At 40.6% G+C, this 18,667-nt stretch overlaps 1 protein-coding gene across 8 annotated transcripts in view; it reads left to right on the forward strand.

Moving 5' to 3' along the window:
* The window catches only part of carmil3 (capping protein regulator and myosin 1 linker 3), a 76,067-nt gene extending 57,768 nt beyond the window's left edge, over positions 1 to 18,299 (forward strand). For 3 of the 8 annotated variants that reach the window (XM_027283182.1, XM_027283183.1, XM_027283188.1), the window contains 16 exons: positions 1,245 to 1,358; positions 2,049 to 2,224; positions 2,314 to 2,407; positions 4,318 to 4,443; positions 5,197 to 5,263; positions 5,854 to 6,041; positions 6,336 to 6,386; positions 6,818 to 6,897; positions 9,904 to 10,023; positions 11,039 to 11,207; positions 11,844 to 12,210; positions 14,544 to 14,647; positions 14,737 to 14,950; positions 15,096 to 15,155; positions 15,501 to 15,620; positions 17,504 to 18,299. In XM_027283182.1, coding sequence (XP_027138983.1) covers positions 1,245 to 1,358; positions 2,049 to 2,224; positions 2,314 to 2,407; positions 4,318 to 4,443; positions 5,197 to 5,263; positions 5,854 to 6,041; positions 6,336 to 6,386; positions 6,818 to 6,897; positions 9,904 to 10,023; positions 11,039 to 11,207; positions 11,844 to 12,210; positions 14,544 to 14,647; positions 14,737 to 14,950; positions 15,096 to 15,155; positions 15,501 to 15,620; positions 17,504 to 17,544 — 2,091 coding nt within the window. In that variant the 3' untranslated portion in view covers positions 17,545 to 18,299. The remainder of the gene's footprint in view (positions 1 to 1,244; positions 1,359 to 2,048; positions 2,225 to 2,313; positions 2,408 to 4,317; positions 4,444 to 5,196; positions 5,264 to 5,853; positions 6,042 to 6,335; positions 6,387 to 6,817; positions 6,898 to 9,903; positions 10,024 to 11,038; positions 11,208 to 11,843; positions 12,211 to 14,543; positions 14,648 to 14,736; positions 14,951 to 15,095; positions 15,156 to 15,500; positions 15,621 to 17,503) is intronic. The other 5 variants (XM_027283184.1, XM_027283185.1, XM_027283186.1 and 2 more) reach the window with 5 other exon arrangements.
* Positions 18,300 to 18,667: the final 368 nt, after the last annotated feature.

Genomic DNA, 18,667 nt, shown 5'->3' on the forward strand with positions numbered 1-18,667 from the left:
GCCCCCAAGTGGCAAAAAATTTTTTGGCAACTTGGGGGCCAAAAAATTTTTTTAAGTTTTTTTTTTTTGTTTGTTTTGTTTTTTTTCCCAGTTTCAGTGCTTTATTAATAATTTACTAATGCCTAAGTTATCAGATCAGTTATAAGCGATTTATTCGAGCAACTGCTAATGTAGGTTGGCAGTTTCAAAAAACATCACACAGCAACTAAAAATCACCAGGTTATGTATAGAAGTCAGGGCGGTGTGAGCCTTTCGGTTAAATGTAAATAAAATCAACTATAATCTAGGTACAGTTACAAAGAAGTCTCATAAACAACCAGAGCTCAAAACACTATGCTGCAGCTTCACCAAGTTTAACTCAGCAAGGAACCAAATAAAAAGTTTGTTTTCTGCAGAATACTGAGATAGTACTAATACACCTGAGTATCAGGATATAGATCAACTCTACCAGAGAGAAACAAGTTAACAAACTTCTCATGAGCTAAAGTCATATTGATCAAGCTCCTTGCTAGTTTTATGGTGAAAAATCCTCCAAATGTTTCCCCTTTCAGGACTTTTGGAAAAATCCTCCAAATGTCCTGAGCTGTCTAACACTTCACAAAAGTAGTGAAGCCACCTCCGGTCAACTCTTATTTAACTAATAATTGTCAATTACTCATCAAAGTAGGATCCCAGGTGGAGCAGTGTTATTTGGACCAGTTTTTTCTTTCTGAGAATGCCAAACACGTCCTCCTGTGATGATAAACCCAGCGTCTGAACCAGGACATGAGGATAATAACATTTAGGTAAATAAACAACAAACGGTAGAACAAATGGTGACATTTCTAGGTCCTGATGGCAAGACAACATGCATCATTATCACCTAATAAGACTCTAATTCAAGATTTAGAGTTTCCAGTGCAGTGAATAAACACTAAAGGTCACAGGGTTCTCTCTTTCTAATAAACCAGCAGCAATAACATAACAACCCAAATTGTGTGTTTTTGTTTCCTTCTTTTTTTAATTGGCTTTTAAATAAAAATAATAAATAATAAAAAATGAGAATAAATAGTTCGAAAATTGCACCAATTTGCTACATGAAACCACTGAAAATATGATTTAGTTTTATCGATTAAACCAACCAGCAGTGCTCCTACTGCTGCTAATAATGATATATATGTATTCATAATATGTTATAACCTTCTGAAAAGGGACAGTGATTTCACCTCTTCATGTCCCTGTCCTGCTGTGTGTCTGTGCATTAGCTGTATCCCTCTCTGTGTGAGTTGGCCCATGTGTTGTCAGTGGACGGCCCCGTCAAACAGCGTCTGGACACGCTGGCTGGAGAACTCGCCAAGGCTGCCGACAAAGAACTGCAGGTAGGCCGGAGGTGGAACTGTGGCCATAATTGCAGAAGCGGCCATTCCCTGATGCATCCGTATTTTAAACAGTAGTGTTCTGGACCGGTTGCATTTAAATTGCCTATTAATCGTGTGTAGCTGTGTGTGTGGCACAGGTATGCTGACTTCAAAAGAAATGTAGCATTTGAATTCACAGAGAAGGAAGAGTTTAACATTTTTTTCAGTTCCATTCTGTTCCTTTTGGGATTTGGTAGCACAGTGCAGTGAAATGATAAAAAAGCTGCACACCCTGAGGACGAATCTGAGATACTTCGTATTGAGTTTCAACTTCAGTAGTTCAACTACTTGAGCATATTTTACATTTCTGTTTGTGCCTTCCAATTTTGTTGTTATGCACAAGGCTACCTGTCTAATTTGCAAAGGTCAAGATCAATTAAACTGCAATAATATCATCTGGGAGATTTTCATGTCCAACTGTGTGAACTGCTTAGTTTCTGGAAGAGGGTGTGATCAGATGGTATGATATGTCACTCGGTGACTCGATTTCAGCCATGCGCATAAATAAAAGATGACAACAAGTCAGAGTAGAGGCTGAAGATCTAAGCGAGCAGATAAAAAAATGCTGTGCATAAATAATTGATGCTTTGGAAACATAAGTGTGTGTGAATACGCGTGTGGCGACGCGTATCTTGTGTCGTTTGTGTCCAGGTGGTTGTGGACTCCATGGTGTCCCTGTGCCGTGAGTTGTGTCCGATGTCCTGCTCAGCTGCTGAGAGACTCAGCCCGCCTCTCTCGTCCATCTCTGAGCAAGTCTCCATCCCTCGCTCCGCCATCCGCAACGCCCTCATGGAGAGAGCAGCTGAGGATATTAACAGAGCCCTGGAGTAAGACAGAGAGCTGGTAAACAGTGAAGTCAACAACTTCAGCCAATAAACTAATTCAATCGTTATTCTTCCTCTCTCCTCTTTTTCAGGGAGGTGAAGTTGTCTGTGGTCTCCTATCTGACCAACTCCATAGTGGATCAGATTCTACAGGAGTTGTATACAACTCATAAAACCCTGGTACTGGTAATATCACTTTACTGCATGACTTCTCTGTAGTGGTGTAGAAAACGTGTCTCATTGTTTAAAGCTGAAACTTCTGTAACTTCATAGCAAACATGATGGAGTATCCAAAGTCGTGGAATATTATCAAATATCAGATTAATGTGAGCACAGATGTATTACTTACATTTACCACACTTCACTGTAATGCTGTTTTATAACAATATATAACTCCATATTACAGATTTCAGCTTTAAATCCATGTTTTTAAAATGATTATTTTAAAGGAATAGTTCAAATTTGTGTAGCTGATCCAGGAGACATTAACTTAACAAGCAATTAAAGACTGGAAGCAGATTCAATTGCGAGTTTGGCTCTGTCCAGAGGTTAGAAAATCAAGTCACCTACACCCGCCAAGCTCCCTAATTAACAAAACCAAAAGTTTCCAAATGACAAGTTTTACTTTTAAGTGCTGTTTTATTTCATTGTGGTGAGAAACGCCCTCCTGGAGACTTTACTGGTTACCTAGCAACCTCACAGCGATGACCAGACTCTCAAAATGTTGACAATATAATGATAATCAGACTATTCCTTTAAGTCTGTTTGACATAAATCTGCAATCTCAAAGTATTTGTGGACACACTTCCACCCCCAGAGTTGGATTAGAAGTGATTGACATGCAGACACACCCTCTACCTCAAACCTCTTCTCATTGGTTGGATTGTTTCCATGGTTTAAAAAAAGCCTATCATGAGCGTTTCCAAGTCTAATATATTTCCTTGCTGCTCACCAAAAACTATTTATTTTTATTACTTCTATAAATAGTAGTAATCCATGAGTAACCCACTACAGCCGCATTCAATACCGTGCACATTCACTGATTTGTGCAGTGTGTTTGTGTGTAATATGATTTCAGTTTGTGAGTCAGTATTTTTTATAGTAAGATGAGTCACTGGGATTCATCATCATGTTGTTGTCCCCCAGTCAAACTGTGGAATACATCAGTGTACTAAAAAGTCTGTTTATCACAGATCACATACGTCATTGATTAAATGTTGCTAAATAAAGGCACTCTGCCTCCAGACACATCAATGTGCAGAGCAGCCATAGTGCTGTGGAGGCAGCCCACAAGTGCTTCCAGATTCCAACAAAAGTCAACACTCCGCTTATTAAATCAAATCTGAAAGGGAATATTATCATTTGGTAAGAAACAGCAGTAGTGCAATTGAATTCAAGTGCAGAAGCTCATTATTAATACTCTAAGGCCTCTTAAGACTCTCAGGAGCATGGAGGACCTTTTAAAATCTCATTTGCGTGGGGGAAAAACGCCAATAAGGTTGTGTGTCTTTAATTTGTAGTATCTTGAAGTGATTGAAGGAAGCACCGTCTTTGAGGCGCCGCGTGTCATTACCGCACCGGGATGAAGGCTTCTAAGTGTGGAGCAGCTTTTTGGACTTTTTGGGCGAATATTGCACTTACAAACAACATAATAAGTCGATATGAGTCAGTTAAGGCTGTGATTAGACCCTGCAGGTTCTCCTCTCCATAAAACGAAATTGTTTAAAATGAAGCCAGTGGAAAAGGAGACAAAAATAGACCTCTGGCAATAATACCGCCCGCCCTGCTCTGTTTTGCATTCCATTCACTGCCTCTACTGTTACATCTCATTTTCCTTTCTCTGTTTTACTGCAGTGTCGGTTTGTCCTCTATCATGCCTCCTTCCACTTTGATAATGAAGATACTGTATTTTATTCAGAGTCTTTACAGGCTTTGCAAACTGCAGCAGAGTTCCCTTTGCTTTGTTTGTGAGCTTCTTGGGTACAAGGAGGGAACACACTTCTCCTCTGAGATTGTGTTGAAGGAGCTTGTTCCAGGTGTCATCAGTGTGTGTGTGTGTGTGTGTGTGTGTGTGTTTGATGTGTGTGTTGCATCAGCTGCGGCAGGTGTCTCAGGCGAAGCGCTGGGATGATGTTGGGACGGGCAGACGCACCATCAGACAGTCCAGAATAATCGAGTCTCTGGAATTTCCTGATGAGGACTTTGGGGTCAACCTGGGAATAGTAAGTATCTGAGGACATACTGATGATATGTGAACAAAGACAGTGAATTTTTATACCAAGGTACACGTGTTTTTATTGAACTAGAATATAGCACTGATTAAATCGACTGGTTTGCACCAAATGAATAACAATTCTGATAATCGACTGATATTTCAGGTCATTTCTTAAACAAAAATGAAAATAAAAAAAAATAATTTCAGCTTTGCAAATGTGAGAATTTTCTCCTTTTCCGCTGCAGCAAGTCGATATATTTTGTGATGGGATTTTGTGCTGTTGAAGGGACAAAAAAGTCATTTTTCAATTTCTCATTGGCCTTTCAGAACTTTATATGAACGATCTTATCAATTAAAAAAATATATGTTAATATTGTAATTGTATGCTCTAATAATTGTAAAAAGAGACTGTGGTCAAAAAAATGACCCATCCTCTGTCCCACAATGCGTGGAGGTTTAGTGTTTTAAGATGCTCCCCCCTCTATGCTACATGTACATTGTATTTCTTCTTTACTGAAGAGGGTGAACATGTTGAAAGTCACCAGCTTTTCGTTCTCTCCACTTTGTCCCAAATCTTTGAAAGCTTTTCCTCCACTCTCTTCATTTGTGCTGTTAAACAACCAAACTGACTCCTTGTAACATAAAGGACACAGAATCGTATCAGTTTGGGTCGTTAAAGACATTTTATGCTAATGCTTTAAAACGTACTGGAGGTTACAAGTCACTGCTCATTATGCATTTTTATCTCCTTGACAAAAAGGACACAATGGCTATTAAGAAGAGGAGCTCCAGAACTAGAAGAATCCGTCCCGTCTCCACCAGACTGAGTGAGTTTTTGTGCCTCTGTTCGCTGCTAATTGCCCTGAAGTGCTCATATAGCATGATGTATTTGCAGTGACAGCAGGGTCAGTCTCAATTGACTTTCTATTTGTGATAAATGAGTAATAAATGTCGTTCTTCAGCCACACAAGGATGAAAAGACCCATCGTGTCTTTCAATATTAAAGCTTTAACTAAAGCTTCAACTATGCTAATGCTAATAGCAACTGTGTATTTATTTTAGTGTGTTGTATCTTTAAAATGAAAGGACTGATCCTCTTTGGGTAATAGCATGGCCTTTTCTCTGTTGCTGCCCTTCGGCCAAATTAAATTTTTTCCCCATTAGTGGTAATTGTCTAAGAATAGCAGGGTTGCTTCTCCACTTGCAGCAATTTTCTGCCTCACAGGGCAGCAGCAGTGGCTATGATCTTTTGATCCTTGTGTACACAAAATAATTTCAAAGATAAATGTCATTTAAGGTTCTCATATTTGAGTTAAGAATATATAGAGTATGAACTCTTTTATAAGTGACTATTTGGTTGCAACTTTATTCTGTTTCATGGAAAATAAGTCACAATCCTTTCTCTATCTCATTACAGGTCTAGGTGATGAGCCCAGTCCCTCCCCTACTCCCTCTGCTCCACCACACTCAGCCCCCCTTGCCCACTCAGCATCATGGGAGTGTTTGTCCACCCTCCCCACCAACGGCTCACCCTTGCGCCACGTGACCCACGTCAGGCCTCGGCCACCGCGGAGACACCGAGCAGGCCACCTTCCCCCAGAATCTGTAAGTTCATCGCAAACGGCACGACGGACGGTGACGTGTGACCTCATTATGAGCCTCGGTAGGCAGGAATCACCTTCTTCCCTCGAGCTTCTTTGTGATGGAAAACTCTGCCGGCGCATTTTCGCCAGCATAAACAAATGGATAGGAATTGTCTGCTGATTCTAACGCAGCCAGCACTTTTAAAATAGTATCTGGGCGTTTTTTTTATGGTACCTAGAAGGTAAAGGAGCTTTTATTGTGCCAGTGACACCATTGTATATGTTTAACTGCCCCATTTTTGATCTCATACTACAGCGTGAAGCTCAATCCACACGTTTCCACAAAAGAGCTCAGAAGGGTGTAGAGGTGAGAAAGTAAACACAACATGTATAGTTTGAGAGCCTTTGTTATCTTTTGACTGCCGGTGGCACTTTCTAAAAATAAGCTCCTTTTTAAAGTAGGAAGCTGCCGCATGTGTCTCTGTGACTCAGATGTTAATCATGCACAACCATCTCCCAGGGGCCACGGGGCAGAACTCTAACTTAGCAGCTTGTTTGTTTTGAGACTTTGTGAAAGCTTTTTTCTAAATCGGTACAAACTCAGTTAGGACAGCGTGATGAGGAGTTGTTTTACAAACAGACTTCTGTTGGCAGTGGAGTCAGTTTTGCCAGCCAGCCAGCCATTTGAAATGATAATACCTTTTGTCAGCCTTTCAGCTCTTTGTCGACATGGTGGATTGATCATTGTTATCCTGCTATTCTATCTGCTTCCTGTTGTGTGTGTGTGTATGAGCGCAGCATTGCTCTGAGAACGGAGGAGTCAATATGATGGAGGATGGACTGCCTGATTTTTACAGCAAGAGAGTTCTACCCGACAGGTAACTCACAATCAGTTTTATTTTTGTGCAGTCGTTAAAAATTGCAGGAGACATGTCATTATTACAGCGGCTCCTGAGGACGACACACATACGAGAGTGAACACACAAACATTGAAGAGACAGCACTCCAAATCCAGATCAGTAATATCTAACAGGAGCATATCTAAGCAGACATGTAAGAACTTTATCTTGTAATATGTGAGACAATTCTCATTAGAGGAGATAAGAGAGGACATAATTATCTCCTAACGATGAGGAAATTGTATTGTTACCATTCAAAACAATGTGATTGATGATTGGGGTTTGGGAGCGGTAGATTACCAGAGCAACCTTATCCCTAAATCCCACCGGGCACGACTGCGATGTCCACTGCGATGTCCACTGTGTTCTGTGGAGAATCTGGTCAATTTTCAAAATAAAACACCCTGCGCAGACTTCTGATTGGCAAGACAGACTAAAAGGAAGGAATTTAACTATGTAGCCTACTTACTTGTAGAAGCACATAAACGAGGAAAAATGACAAAACCACAGACAAAACTGCATTGTAGCCACAATGCTAGAACCATGCCCAGTGGAATCCAGGCGTTAAACCAGCTAGGATCAATATTTTTACATGAATGATGGATCAAATGACATCCGTCATTAGAAGGGGTGTGAGTGTAATAGTGAACCCACAATGAATCATCACAACTGCTTTTCCCCTCAGCTCTATGGAGCATTTTAGTGTCTTTCATCTTGTTTTGTTTTTACAACCCACAGCGTGGTTCAATCTCAGCACTCTGATCAGTGTTGTTTCCAGCAAGAGCAGGCAGTTGTTAATTAGTGAAATGTGAAATCTCACCCATACCCTGTGGAGATTTTAACCACTAATAGTTCTATGTAGTAATGTTTGTATTAGAGGCTCTCTATTTTGTTTGTTATTGTGCACATACACAAGGACACGTGCACATGAGTTGTGCAATACACATTGCAGCCAATGGTTCATACTTCTCTACTGATCTACAGGTGACTGTAACACGCAAGAAAGCAGCGTCAAAGACAAAGAAAGCAGAAACACAAACTCAGTGACTCGTTTCTGGACATAGTAGAAACTAAAAACAGAGCAGGCACAAACACAACTCTCACAAACGCTGCTCAGTATCAATGTATAAATAACCAACTGTGTGATAATAACACCCCCACCACTGCACCAACGCTAGGAAATCATTTAATACAGGTTTGAGTAAATCATAACCATTACAAGCCCAATAACTAAAGATTTGTGGGTAATGTGGACATACAGTATGAATATTGCCATTAGGGAAGATTAGTGTCTCCAGAAGCCTGAAACCAAGAAGGAAATAATAGCAAAACGGTGTGTCATCACATTGTCTTCTCAAATGTTGCCTGCTCTTTATCATAATTATGGGATAGTTTCTCATAATTATCACAAGATTCACTCATTATTCTGAAAAAATGTCTACATAATTACAAGTTGCAAAGTTCTAATCATGACATACTGAGTCATAATTATGAGAAATAGAATTTATTACCGAGAAAATAATTTTTTTATTCATTTTTTGTTCCCTTATGGAGAACGTGATGTGCTTCAGTACTATATCAGTGTAATTAAAACAGAAATGCTATCAACGTTCAATCATGTTCTCCTGAACTAAACATTTCATCCAGATAGGGCTGAAGTAAATGATATAAATACTGTGGTTGCATCTAGATGCATCAAGTTAATTGTGTATGAAGGGCAAAATAAAACAGAAGTATTCCTCTTGTATGCCACATGCATTAAAAACAGCATTAGATTAGAAGCCTCAATTATAGGCCATTTGTTCAATAACGAGAACATATTCCATTATATAAAACAATCTCGCTGTACAGCGGTCACACAATAGTTCTTCTGTATTACAGACAGTACTGACTGTCCACACACACAGATCTCTGTAAAGCAAATCTATATTAAAGAAAAAACAACTACCGGTACTCGCTTTCAGTAAAACAACAAATTTAAGCCAGACTTTAATGTTCGCTGTTGGTGGCACATGATGTGAAAGCAAACATAATCGATACACCTGTGTGTATCATCACTGTTTCTGTACAAACAAATGGGTCACATGTTCTACACCACTTGTAGTATGTGAAAAAGAACACTTGGAGTGATTAACCCACACATAATTAGCAATTTCTTTTTGCTCATTGTCTTGTTTGTCAGGCCCGCAGCAGGTGGCTACTTTCACTGACTAAGCTGTAAAAACACACAGTACACTGCGGCACTAAACTGACAGACAGCTGTGATTATACTGGAGTATAAAACTCGCTTAAATGTCAGATATTCCCTCGGGAGTTTGTGGAAACCAACAAAAACTAAAAGCTAGATTTGGACAAAGTACTGATGATGATGATGATGATAAAATGAATGATAGAGCATGATTCATTTTATATTCTAAGTAGTTTAGCAGTTCAGGTTAAGACTTTTAAGATGGTATAATGAAGATATTGACACACCCACACAGCAGCACTACCCAAACCACACGGAAATAGTAGTTTCCAAACATGTATACGGCTACATGACAGTGTGTGCTTAATGCTCACCAGTAGCGCATGAAAAAGATTGATTGAGGGAGCATAAACTATGCCTTCTGTCAAATATATTAAACCATCTGCACAGGCGCAGCTTGAATGAAGCCTGTTATTGTCCAATGGTTCATTAGCATAACAAGCAGGAGCAAGAATTTCATTGCCAACGACTGTTTCACTGTAATTGTTGCGTATATGACAAGTAAAGAACTTAAACGTTAACACAAGTAACACATAATGTAGTCGGCTGTCAGCACTGTGATCTGCTAGCCAGTGATTACTGATAGACTGTAGAATGCAGGCTAACAATGGTGGATGGCTAAGCATTAATACTACATCCTCACCAGTATGACATATCATTACATCCATCCATTTTTTTTTTTTACTCTGTATTAATACCCTCTCTCATTTCTTCTCTCCGCTTTCTCCCTGCTGCAGTCAGTTGTCCTCCCTCCATCAGGCCCAGTCGCTGAGGAGAAAGAAGAGACGCAGCGTGTTGTCCATTTTCTCCGGCTTCCGCAAGAACCGCAACTCCACCATCTCTAATCAGGACTCAGAGTGAGTACGCGGCACGGAGGCTGAGTGGAAGGACGAGATGAAAATAACATTTTAAGTGCACAGAACCAGAGAATGAGATGGCTGGTAAATTAATCCCGCGCAGGGCATTAACGTCACTTCATAGCTTCATAAATATTTGAATGGAAGAAAATATTTCACCGTCTTCAACTGTTTTCCTTTGCTTCAAATTTATGCCATTTCCTACGTTTGAGCTGCTGTTACATAACAGCACCTTTAGTTTAAAAAGTAGACAAAGTAGTAGTGACAAACTTCTTTTCAAAAATGAATTACACAGATTTATGGAATGAGAATGGAGAGAGTAGCACTCAGTTGGCACTCTTTGTAAACTTCCCCATTAAAAGGAGTTACACAAAATGGTGGAGAGAAGGCACTCAGCGAGAGCTACAGCATGTTTCAGCTGAGCGAGGTGCTTAAAAATTCAACTTAAAGGAATTGTGGGTTGAATAAAAAACGGGTGACGCAATCTGCTCGGCTGGGTAACAACCGTGCAGCCGTGCAGGAGTTTCACTCTTACACAGAGTGAAGTTTTACAGCAGCCTACAGCTGACCGACAGCAAACAAAAAAGAACAGATGAGTCATCTTTAAAGCCAGCTATAGATAGAAATGGCTTCTTTAAAACTGTTTACCACATTTTATAGTGTTTTACCCGCAGATTGTTGCTAAGCAATCAAAAAGATAGCTGGAGTGTTCAGTGTGTGTGGGAAGTGGAACAGCATCTGGGCCAAAGATGTGTTCATTAACTGCAACATTTTCTAATTGGTGACAAAAGACATTGGCACAGCACTTTGTATCTCTATTTATTAGTAATAAATACAGATTGTTAATGTAGAATATGGTAATAATGTAGTGAGTAAGTCAATTTAAGATCCATTTTGACATCGCTCAGCACTTGCCTCTCCTCCTGTGCCGTACAGGTCAAACCTTGACCCATAAATGTATGTAAATATGACACTAATCCAAATTTGATTGTGTATTTCCATCCGTCTGTTTCAGCAGCGCCTTAGAGAACGTCTACTCGATGATTCAGCACCCTAAGGACGCCGGGAGACCAGAGAGCACTGTGCCCGGAGCAAACGGGACCATGTCTTCACCTCGACCCACGCATGGTGTACCTGGGCATGGGATGAGGGCTGCCAGCCCGCCCTGCCTCATCCAAAGACAGGTGTTTTGTCCACTGCTCCAAACATTTAAACTCTGACAGTGAATCAACCAGTTCCAATAATGACCTTTGACCTTTGCAGTCATAGTGACACCCCTGAAGTGTATTTAACTTATCTACAGCCAAATATTGTGTCCCACATTGAGTTATTCCCTGTCTGCTTCCTTTTCTAATTCATAAACGTGGATCCAAAATGTGAGAGTCCGGCTCCCAGTTCATTTAGCTTAACATGGCACAGGACTGTGCATGCTGTGCCCACCAGCTGCTATTCCCAGCCCTTTTCTCTGTCGCGCTTGTGTAGCTCATCAGAGGTGTGGAGGACTCCATGGCCTCTGTCCAAACACACACACTTGTGAGCGTGCACACTCACTTACAGAGTCATCCAAATCCCTTTACTTCTCAAAGAAGAGTCCAGGGATCCTCACTGATCCATGAGGGGATTTGAGGACATCCCCGGCAAAGTGAGGGATCGTTTAATTTTGGTTTAATTGAATTAGCTAGAATTAGAAATTTTAATCTTAGCTGCCGCTTTCTCCACTATTACCAGACTAGACTAGTTAAATGATTCAGTGCTCAAATGTTTGACTTTATTAAGGTTTGAGGACTCATTTATCCCTGTGTTTTTTTGTCCTTGTCCAGTCCACAGACCTGGTCAGCATGGTGTACAGCTGCATCGGGGCAGAAATCGAGGACTCTGATGGGAGCAGCACCTGTGACATCAAAGTGACAGACGACACTGACAGAGCAACCGCCATCTCGGATGCCCCCGCAGATACTCGGAATAACGGCCACGTTTTGTCCTCCAAACAACAGACGGACAGACAGATGGAGACAGGCAGGCAGGAGAGGATTGTACCCCTGACAGACTCGCAGACTGAGATGGAGGACAACAGACAGAGCGGCGGTGGAAACGTTGCCCCTTGTGGGACGAGGCCAGAGCCACCTCCACAGAGCACCAAGCCCAGTCTGTCTGCCATGAGGCAGAGACATCTGCAGGAGAGTTTAGGTACTGCGACTTAGACAGCAAACAACATTTCTACAGTGTTTTCTGATCACTTTAGTTTGTTTGTGCAAGACTCGACAAACTGATTCTCTAAATTCTTAATTTTAAACACGAAAATGCAAAAGACCAAATCACATGCTCAGTCCTCAGAATACAGACACCTCATGTTAGTTTTAATTCTTATTATAGAGCATACAGATCACTGAATAAGATGCAGGTATGTGTATGTATTTTAACAGCAGGTTAGCAGCATCACTGCCATACAAGACATCACGTCTCTTTCAAGTGTTAATCAAGTGTTGCAATGCACTGAGCCTCAGTAGAGTAAACTGTGGTTTCCAGCATTACACTATTTTTCAGTAGTTCATGAAACGTCTGAGTGAATTCAATTTATTCAGTTGGAAGAACAGAAACCGTAAACTGATGCAGTGACTGTGCATTTATGTAGTGTAAAGTCAGACTCCTGACTTCATTTACCATATCACAGCATATTTAATGCTCAAACTTTATTTATTTATACAGCACCTTTCATGCAAACATGCAGCCCAAAGCGCTTCACAGAGCAGAACAAAACCAGAAATAGACAGCAATGAATTTAAGGAGGACCGTTTCATTTTAAAACGTTATTTTTCAAAATAAAATAAAATAAAGAATTTTGCTTTTATCCCATCCACACACGGGAACCCCACACACACACACACACACACACACACATAGTAACAGATGCCATATACACACACACTGGAGCAGTGGTGCTATGGTGCCTTATAGCAGCGACAGCGGGAATCGAACCACCAACCTTCGGATTATTATTATTATTATTTCAGCAAAACATAAAAACACTAAAATGTTGAAAGTAAATTAAAACCCATTAGGTGGATAAACACAGAGGATAAAAAGGTGTGATTAAGGATGATCAAGACTTACAAGCTAGTGTGTAATGAGGCACCAGGCTGAAAAGATCAGGTACTTTTAAAGATGTCTACAGAGGTGCAGTCCCAGAGTCGGGGCCTACACTGACTAAAGGCAGACTCCCTGTGTGTTTTTGTGGAGCTCCTCGGCACAATCAGGAGTCCAGCTGCCAAGAATCTGAGGGACCTGCTCGGTGCATACCTGATGTAGCATGTCTGAAAAGATAGGTGGTGTGAGGCCATTCAGTGACGTAAAAACCAATAAGAGAATCTAATAATCAGTTCTAAAACTAATTGGCAATTAGTTTAGTTAGTTAGTTATGTGATGTGCATGGAACTTTGCATGAACATTTCTTTCTTTCCATCATTTCAGATACTGACGTCTGCAGAAATAGTTTTTAATGCCGTTAGTTTAATTGATGAAAAACCATTAACAGCATTATTTAATAAACTCCATTCCTTTTAGAAATAATTTCAATTTATAGTACCACAACATTATTATTAACATAAAGTGATGCAATGACATGTGATGTGCATATAGCACATCAGTATACTGTATATTGTAGCAGATGCGTACTGTGATAATTACTGTACATAAATGATGGAGAAAGCTGGCTGGCTCTAATTATACACTTGATTAAAAATACATTTGCTGGTGTTAAAATCCAGCATGTGGTGCTTTTTTTTTTTTTTTTTTTTGATCACGTTCCCTCAATTCATAATAACTACCAGTGATGTTACATCAATGATGCTTCACCCGAACAGCTGGGAAAAGCAAGAAAAACTACAAAAACATCAAAAAATGTTGAAAAATGAGATGAGCATCATTAAAAAAACATTTGGTCAAAACAAGTGCTGAACAAGTGAGTTCAGTGAGGGATCCAGTAGCGGACAGAGATTTAATTGGCTGAGTCACAAAGGTACGCTGTTCCCAACTATAGGGGCCTTTACAGAGAGAAGGCCATTTTTAAAGGCTATTGTTAGTTTCAAGTCTAGACTTTGTAATGAGCCAAACCACCTTGAGCAGCTACGGACTGCACTCCAGCTCAAAGGGAATTAAAAGGTCAGTACGATAGCCAGAGGCCGGAACGGTCAAACCATAAAATAAAAATAAAAATGTGAAGATTGACATTAAAAAGAGGGAAAAGTACATCTTTATCCTCTGATCCAAAGTCTGGCTGCGGTGTGTACTGCAACAAATGACTGAGAGACTGGTTAGCATGTAAACACATGGTCAGCATAATATGCATAATTCTCTTGAAGTTGTAGCAAGCACTTCACACGCTTAGCTATGACTTTCTATTATTTCTAACTACAGGATGTGTGTGAATTGTGTGTTACTGCTACTTGTTCATTCATTCACAGAATGCTTTGTTTCATTTTTTCGAACAACGCTTTCACTGTGTTGTCTTTTTGTCTCACCAGAAGAGGCAGGAAGGCTCATGGGCGAAGAGCACAGTGAAACGAAGCACGAGGACAAGCAGAGGCCGCGAGGTCCGGAGGGACAGCGTCCTCTTCTACTCACTAAAGTATGTGTACAGCATGTGAGACGAGAAAGACGACACATTTTGTAGAAGACTCTCACACGTAACAACCAAATCCTGTTTTCCGCTCTCAGCCGAGTCTCGACCTCTCGAGAGCCAAGACCACTCCAGAGAAGGCCGTGACCTCTCCCAAAACCTCACCCCTCAGTCCACGTGAAGAACCAAGCGTGGACCAGAGGGGCTTGCCTGCTGCTCAACCAATCATTCAAGAAGAGGGGAGTGCTGAGAGGAGAAGCCCACCAGCGTCTGCCCAGCATGGGGTGGAAACAGCAGATCCTGCCAGTCAAGGTACTGTAAAACATTATGATCTGGCAGACGGCTCATAACGAACAGTCTGGTCAGTACAGAGACAGAATACAGTCAGTGCATATATACAGAATCCGATGGCGCAGATGATGATAATGATGATGCTCATGTTTGTTCCACCAACCAGGCGAGGAGAAAGGTCGTAATGGAGTTCCACACACCAGGAAGTCCAACTCATTTGACATAGGTACTGTATGTGTGACACTGGTAACAGCACTCCTGCTGCTGTGCACATGACATGCACAATATGCATGCTGTTCAGTTCTCCACACGGCTGTCTTGAGTCAAGCACACATCTCGCTGTTTTTCCTTCATAATTCATAACAATGGTGCGATGCCTTTGTTATTTTTTATCAAATGAAAACAGCATGAGGTCTCTTTATTTGATGTGCTCCCGAGCCTGTAGAGTCCGCCGCCTGTATGTTCTGCGTCACTGCTTTTTTTTGTTTTTTTGTAATATACTGCAACCCCTGTTTCAGTTCCCACACCCCACTCTATGTGTGTGTGTCTGTCTCATGCCGTTTCCCCTCAGGCATGGAACGGGACAGCCCCTACGATCTGGAGAGGTCTTCAGATCGCAGATTCCCCGTGAAAAAGCCCTGTTTCCCCCAGTACAGAAACAGATCTCTGGACTGCCCTGCTGGGACCAGGTGTATGTATCTGTTTCACCTCCTGCAGACGTGTGGTATGACGTGCATGGAGCAGTGAAAAGTTTGCAACTTTGAAACCATACTGGCGAAAAAATTTTACAAAATTCAGTGAATGCATGAGAAGCAAAAGAAAACTCTGCTCGACTTTTGCCAAATCTCATCTGTGCAGACTTTTCACAGCGCTGCACATGGATGAATCATACCTCACACATTGAAAGCATGCTGTTTCCGGTGTCTTATTCTGGCTGACCAAAGAGAGGGATCATAAAACTTATTTTCAAGACGTAATTTGGCTGTTTTCCAGAACCCTCTCACTGCAGCTGGCAGCTGGATCTGACACTTCCTGGATAAGTGTGCTGTTAGACGAGAACTTCACCATTTCTCAAATAAGGACCTTTTATCATCCTTTGGCATTCATTGGAGCTGATCCTGCTATGTGCCATTATTGAGATAATTGGCAGCCGTGGATAGATTCATCATCACTTTCTGCATGGAGCTGTTTGGCATTGATGATAAAAAAAAAAAAAAAACCCTAAGGCTTTGGAATTCAAGGGCCACTAATGACATGGCAAAAAACCCGCTGCCAATTACCTCTGTAATACAGAGTATATGAAAAACATGCTGCAGGGGACTCCATTAGTATCACTGCGAGAATGATAAAAGGGTCCACATGTCACAAATGACGGCATAAAAGCCGCTTATATAGAATGTGTGAGATCTAAGTGCCCCTCTGTGCCCTGTCTGAGACTTCATAATCTGGATAATAGGCACATGGTCACATGTTTCCTGTACACACTGAGTGTAAGGTCTGTGTTTAAAGGGATTCATTCGCTTGTGGCAAATCAGTTTGCTCCCAATTCCAAGACGGACACTTAAAGTCGCATCAGTCGGTTGTTAAAAAACACACGTGACGAACAGTCAGGCGTACAACGTGTCACTTTTTGGTGAGATTTGCTAACTCACACTTCCATGAAGACGCTAAGTGCGAACATATTGTGGATGCACATGCAACACTTCACATGCTGTGAGCGGCGGTTTGGAAAAACACAAACAAAGAGAGGACAGCTTAGGAAACATTACGTAAGATGTCCACCTGAGTGGATCTGATGTGGAGAAGGTTCAGTGGTCCTATTTTCTTCTTCACATTTCAATAAATAAATTAATATGTACTAGTCCTGTCATATACACTTTATTTTTCTTACTTACACCTCAGGGGAGAACAGGTTAAGATGAATACTTTCTACAGTTTAAATAGTCCTGACCAGATAAAAAAACAACAACATTATTTTAATCTACTGTATTAAATTGATACTTAATTACTTCATTCTGTGAGCTTGTGACCAGCTCCAGAAAGTTCCCTGGAAAGTCTGTTTTTCTTTTCCGCTCACGCATCCTCCTCACCTTTTTCCACCCCTGACCAATTTGCATGTCTGAGATCACCTCCTAAAATTAATATGGCAAATGTGTTAGCAAATTGTTTACACAGCCGGCACACAGAGACAACATTAGCATTCGTTTGGAGCCGGGTTCTTTCTTCCGCCTGATGAATGTAAATCCAATCTTCAGTCTCCTTTTAAAGCCGAATGCTGTATGTCGTCTAACTTTGACTTTCTGCTGTTTGGTACTGAGCAGCCAGAAGTCCAAAAGCAATGATCTGAAATAGACTAAAGAGCAAGAGCTGAGGAAAACAGCACTGTCTGGTGATTTAATTTCTGGCGGGTTGATGCTACGTGTGACCGTTTTCATATTGCACATAGTCATTTGTTCCATAAAATATGAAGTAGTGCAGCTTTAACCTGTAAGAACTGATTTTTTTTTTTGCCCACTTTGTGTCAACAGAAGTAACTTTTAAAGTCATGTTTTGACACTGCATTTGCTTCTCTAGGTTATGAAAGCCCCCAGCTCGATAACAGAGACGTGTTATGACAATACCAGAGGACCAGAAGAAGTTTGCTGGGAAAAGAAGACTTGAACAAAGAGGACTGGAGGGAGACAAGCTTTTAAATCTTTGTGGACTTGTCTGACAAAGATCCAAACAGCAGCTGTTTTGTTTTTTTCTTTTTATTCCATTGAAACATTTGTCGCTGAAGATGCATGTAGTGTATGCTTTGTTTTTAACTGGTTGCACTTGCTATGGTTTTTCTCAGGCATAAGGGAAGCTCTGACCTGCAGTACATAAAGTACCTTTCACACAAGCACACACGGTAGTTTAAATGTCTCTCCAGTATTGCTCATCACGAGCTGTTGTTTTATGCATTTGTGCAAAACCATTTATTAATGAAAATGCTGTCGTCTCATGCCCTCCCTGTCTTTTACTGACAATCTGTGATAACTAAAAGTGAGTTTGTACTGTATTTATTCAAATGAAGATGTAAATAGTGAATATAAAACTGCACTAACCATTGTGGTACTCCTACCAGTTAACAATCATGTTTTTATTTGTGATAATCTATCATTTGATAACTGTGTTTCTAAGTATGCTTTTGGTGTATGCTGACTACGTTGATGATTGAGAAATGTGTTTTCATGCACTTAGCACTCCATCTCTTCAAGAGTATTTAAGTCAGTCAGTGGATCACTTGCAGGTTTAATCTGATTTTGCAGGCCTGAAAATGAGTATATTTTCTAAAAAAAAAAATGCTTCTATGAATCAGAATAAATAAAATTGACTTTACACATGAGATGATGGTTGAAAGTCGTGTTTATGGTGCATTTTTCTGGGTATAAAATGTTCCACTAATTCCACCACATTCACATATAGAAGTCAGTTTATTAGTCATGGGGTTAACAACCTGAGTCAAGATCATCAGGATTCACTTGGCTTGGCCTTGGTAGCGTTATATTTTTAAGGGAGTAGTTTTGACATTTTGAACACTCAGTTGAATTCTTTGCCGAGAGTTTCTCAAGTATGGCACTTGAGCCATCAGGTGGTTAATTCCCCCTTTTTATGGATTACACAAAAGAGAGTTAACATGTTTAGTGACTTATAGAGGTGGAAATATGGATATGGAAATATGGTAATGTCAATTTTATTTATAGAGCCCATTTA

This window comes from Larimichthys crocea, chromosome X (assembly GCF_000972845.2).
Source record: "Larimichthys crocea isolate SSNF chromosome X, L_crocea_2.0, whole genome shotgun sequence".
Taxonomy (NCBI): Eukaryota; Metazoa; Chordata; class Actinopteri; family Sciaenidae; genus Larimichthys; species Larimichthys crocea.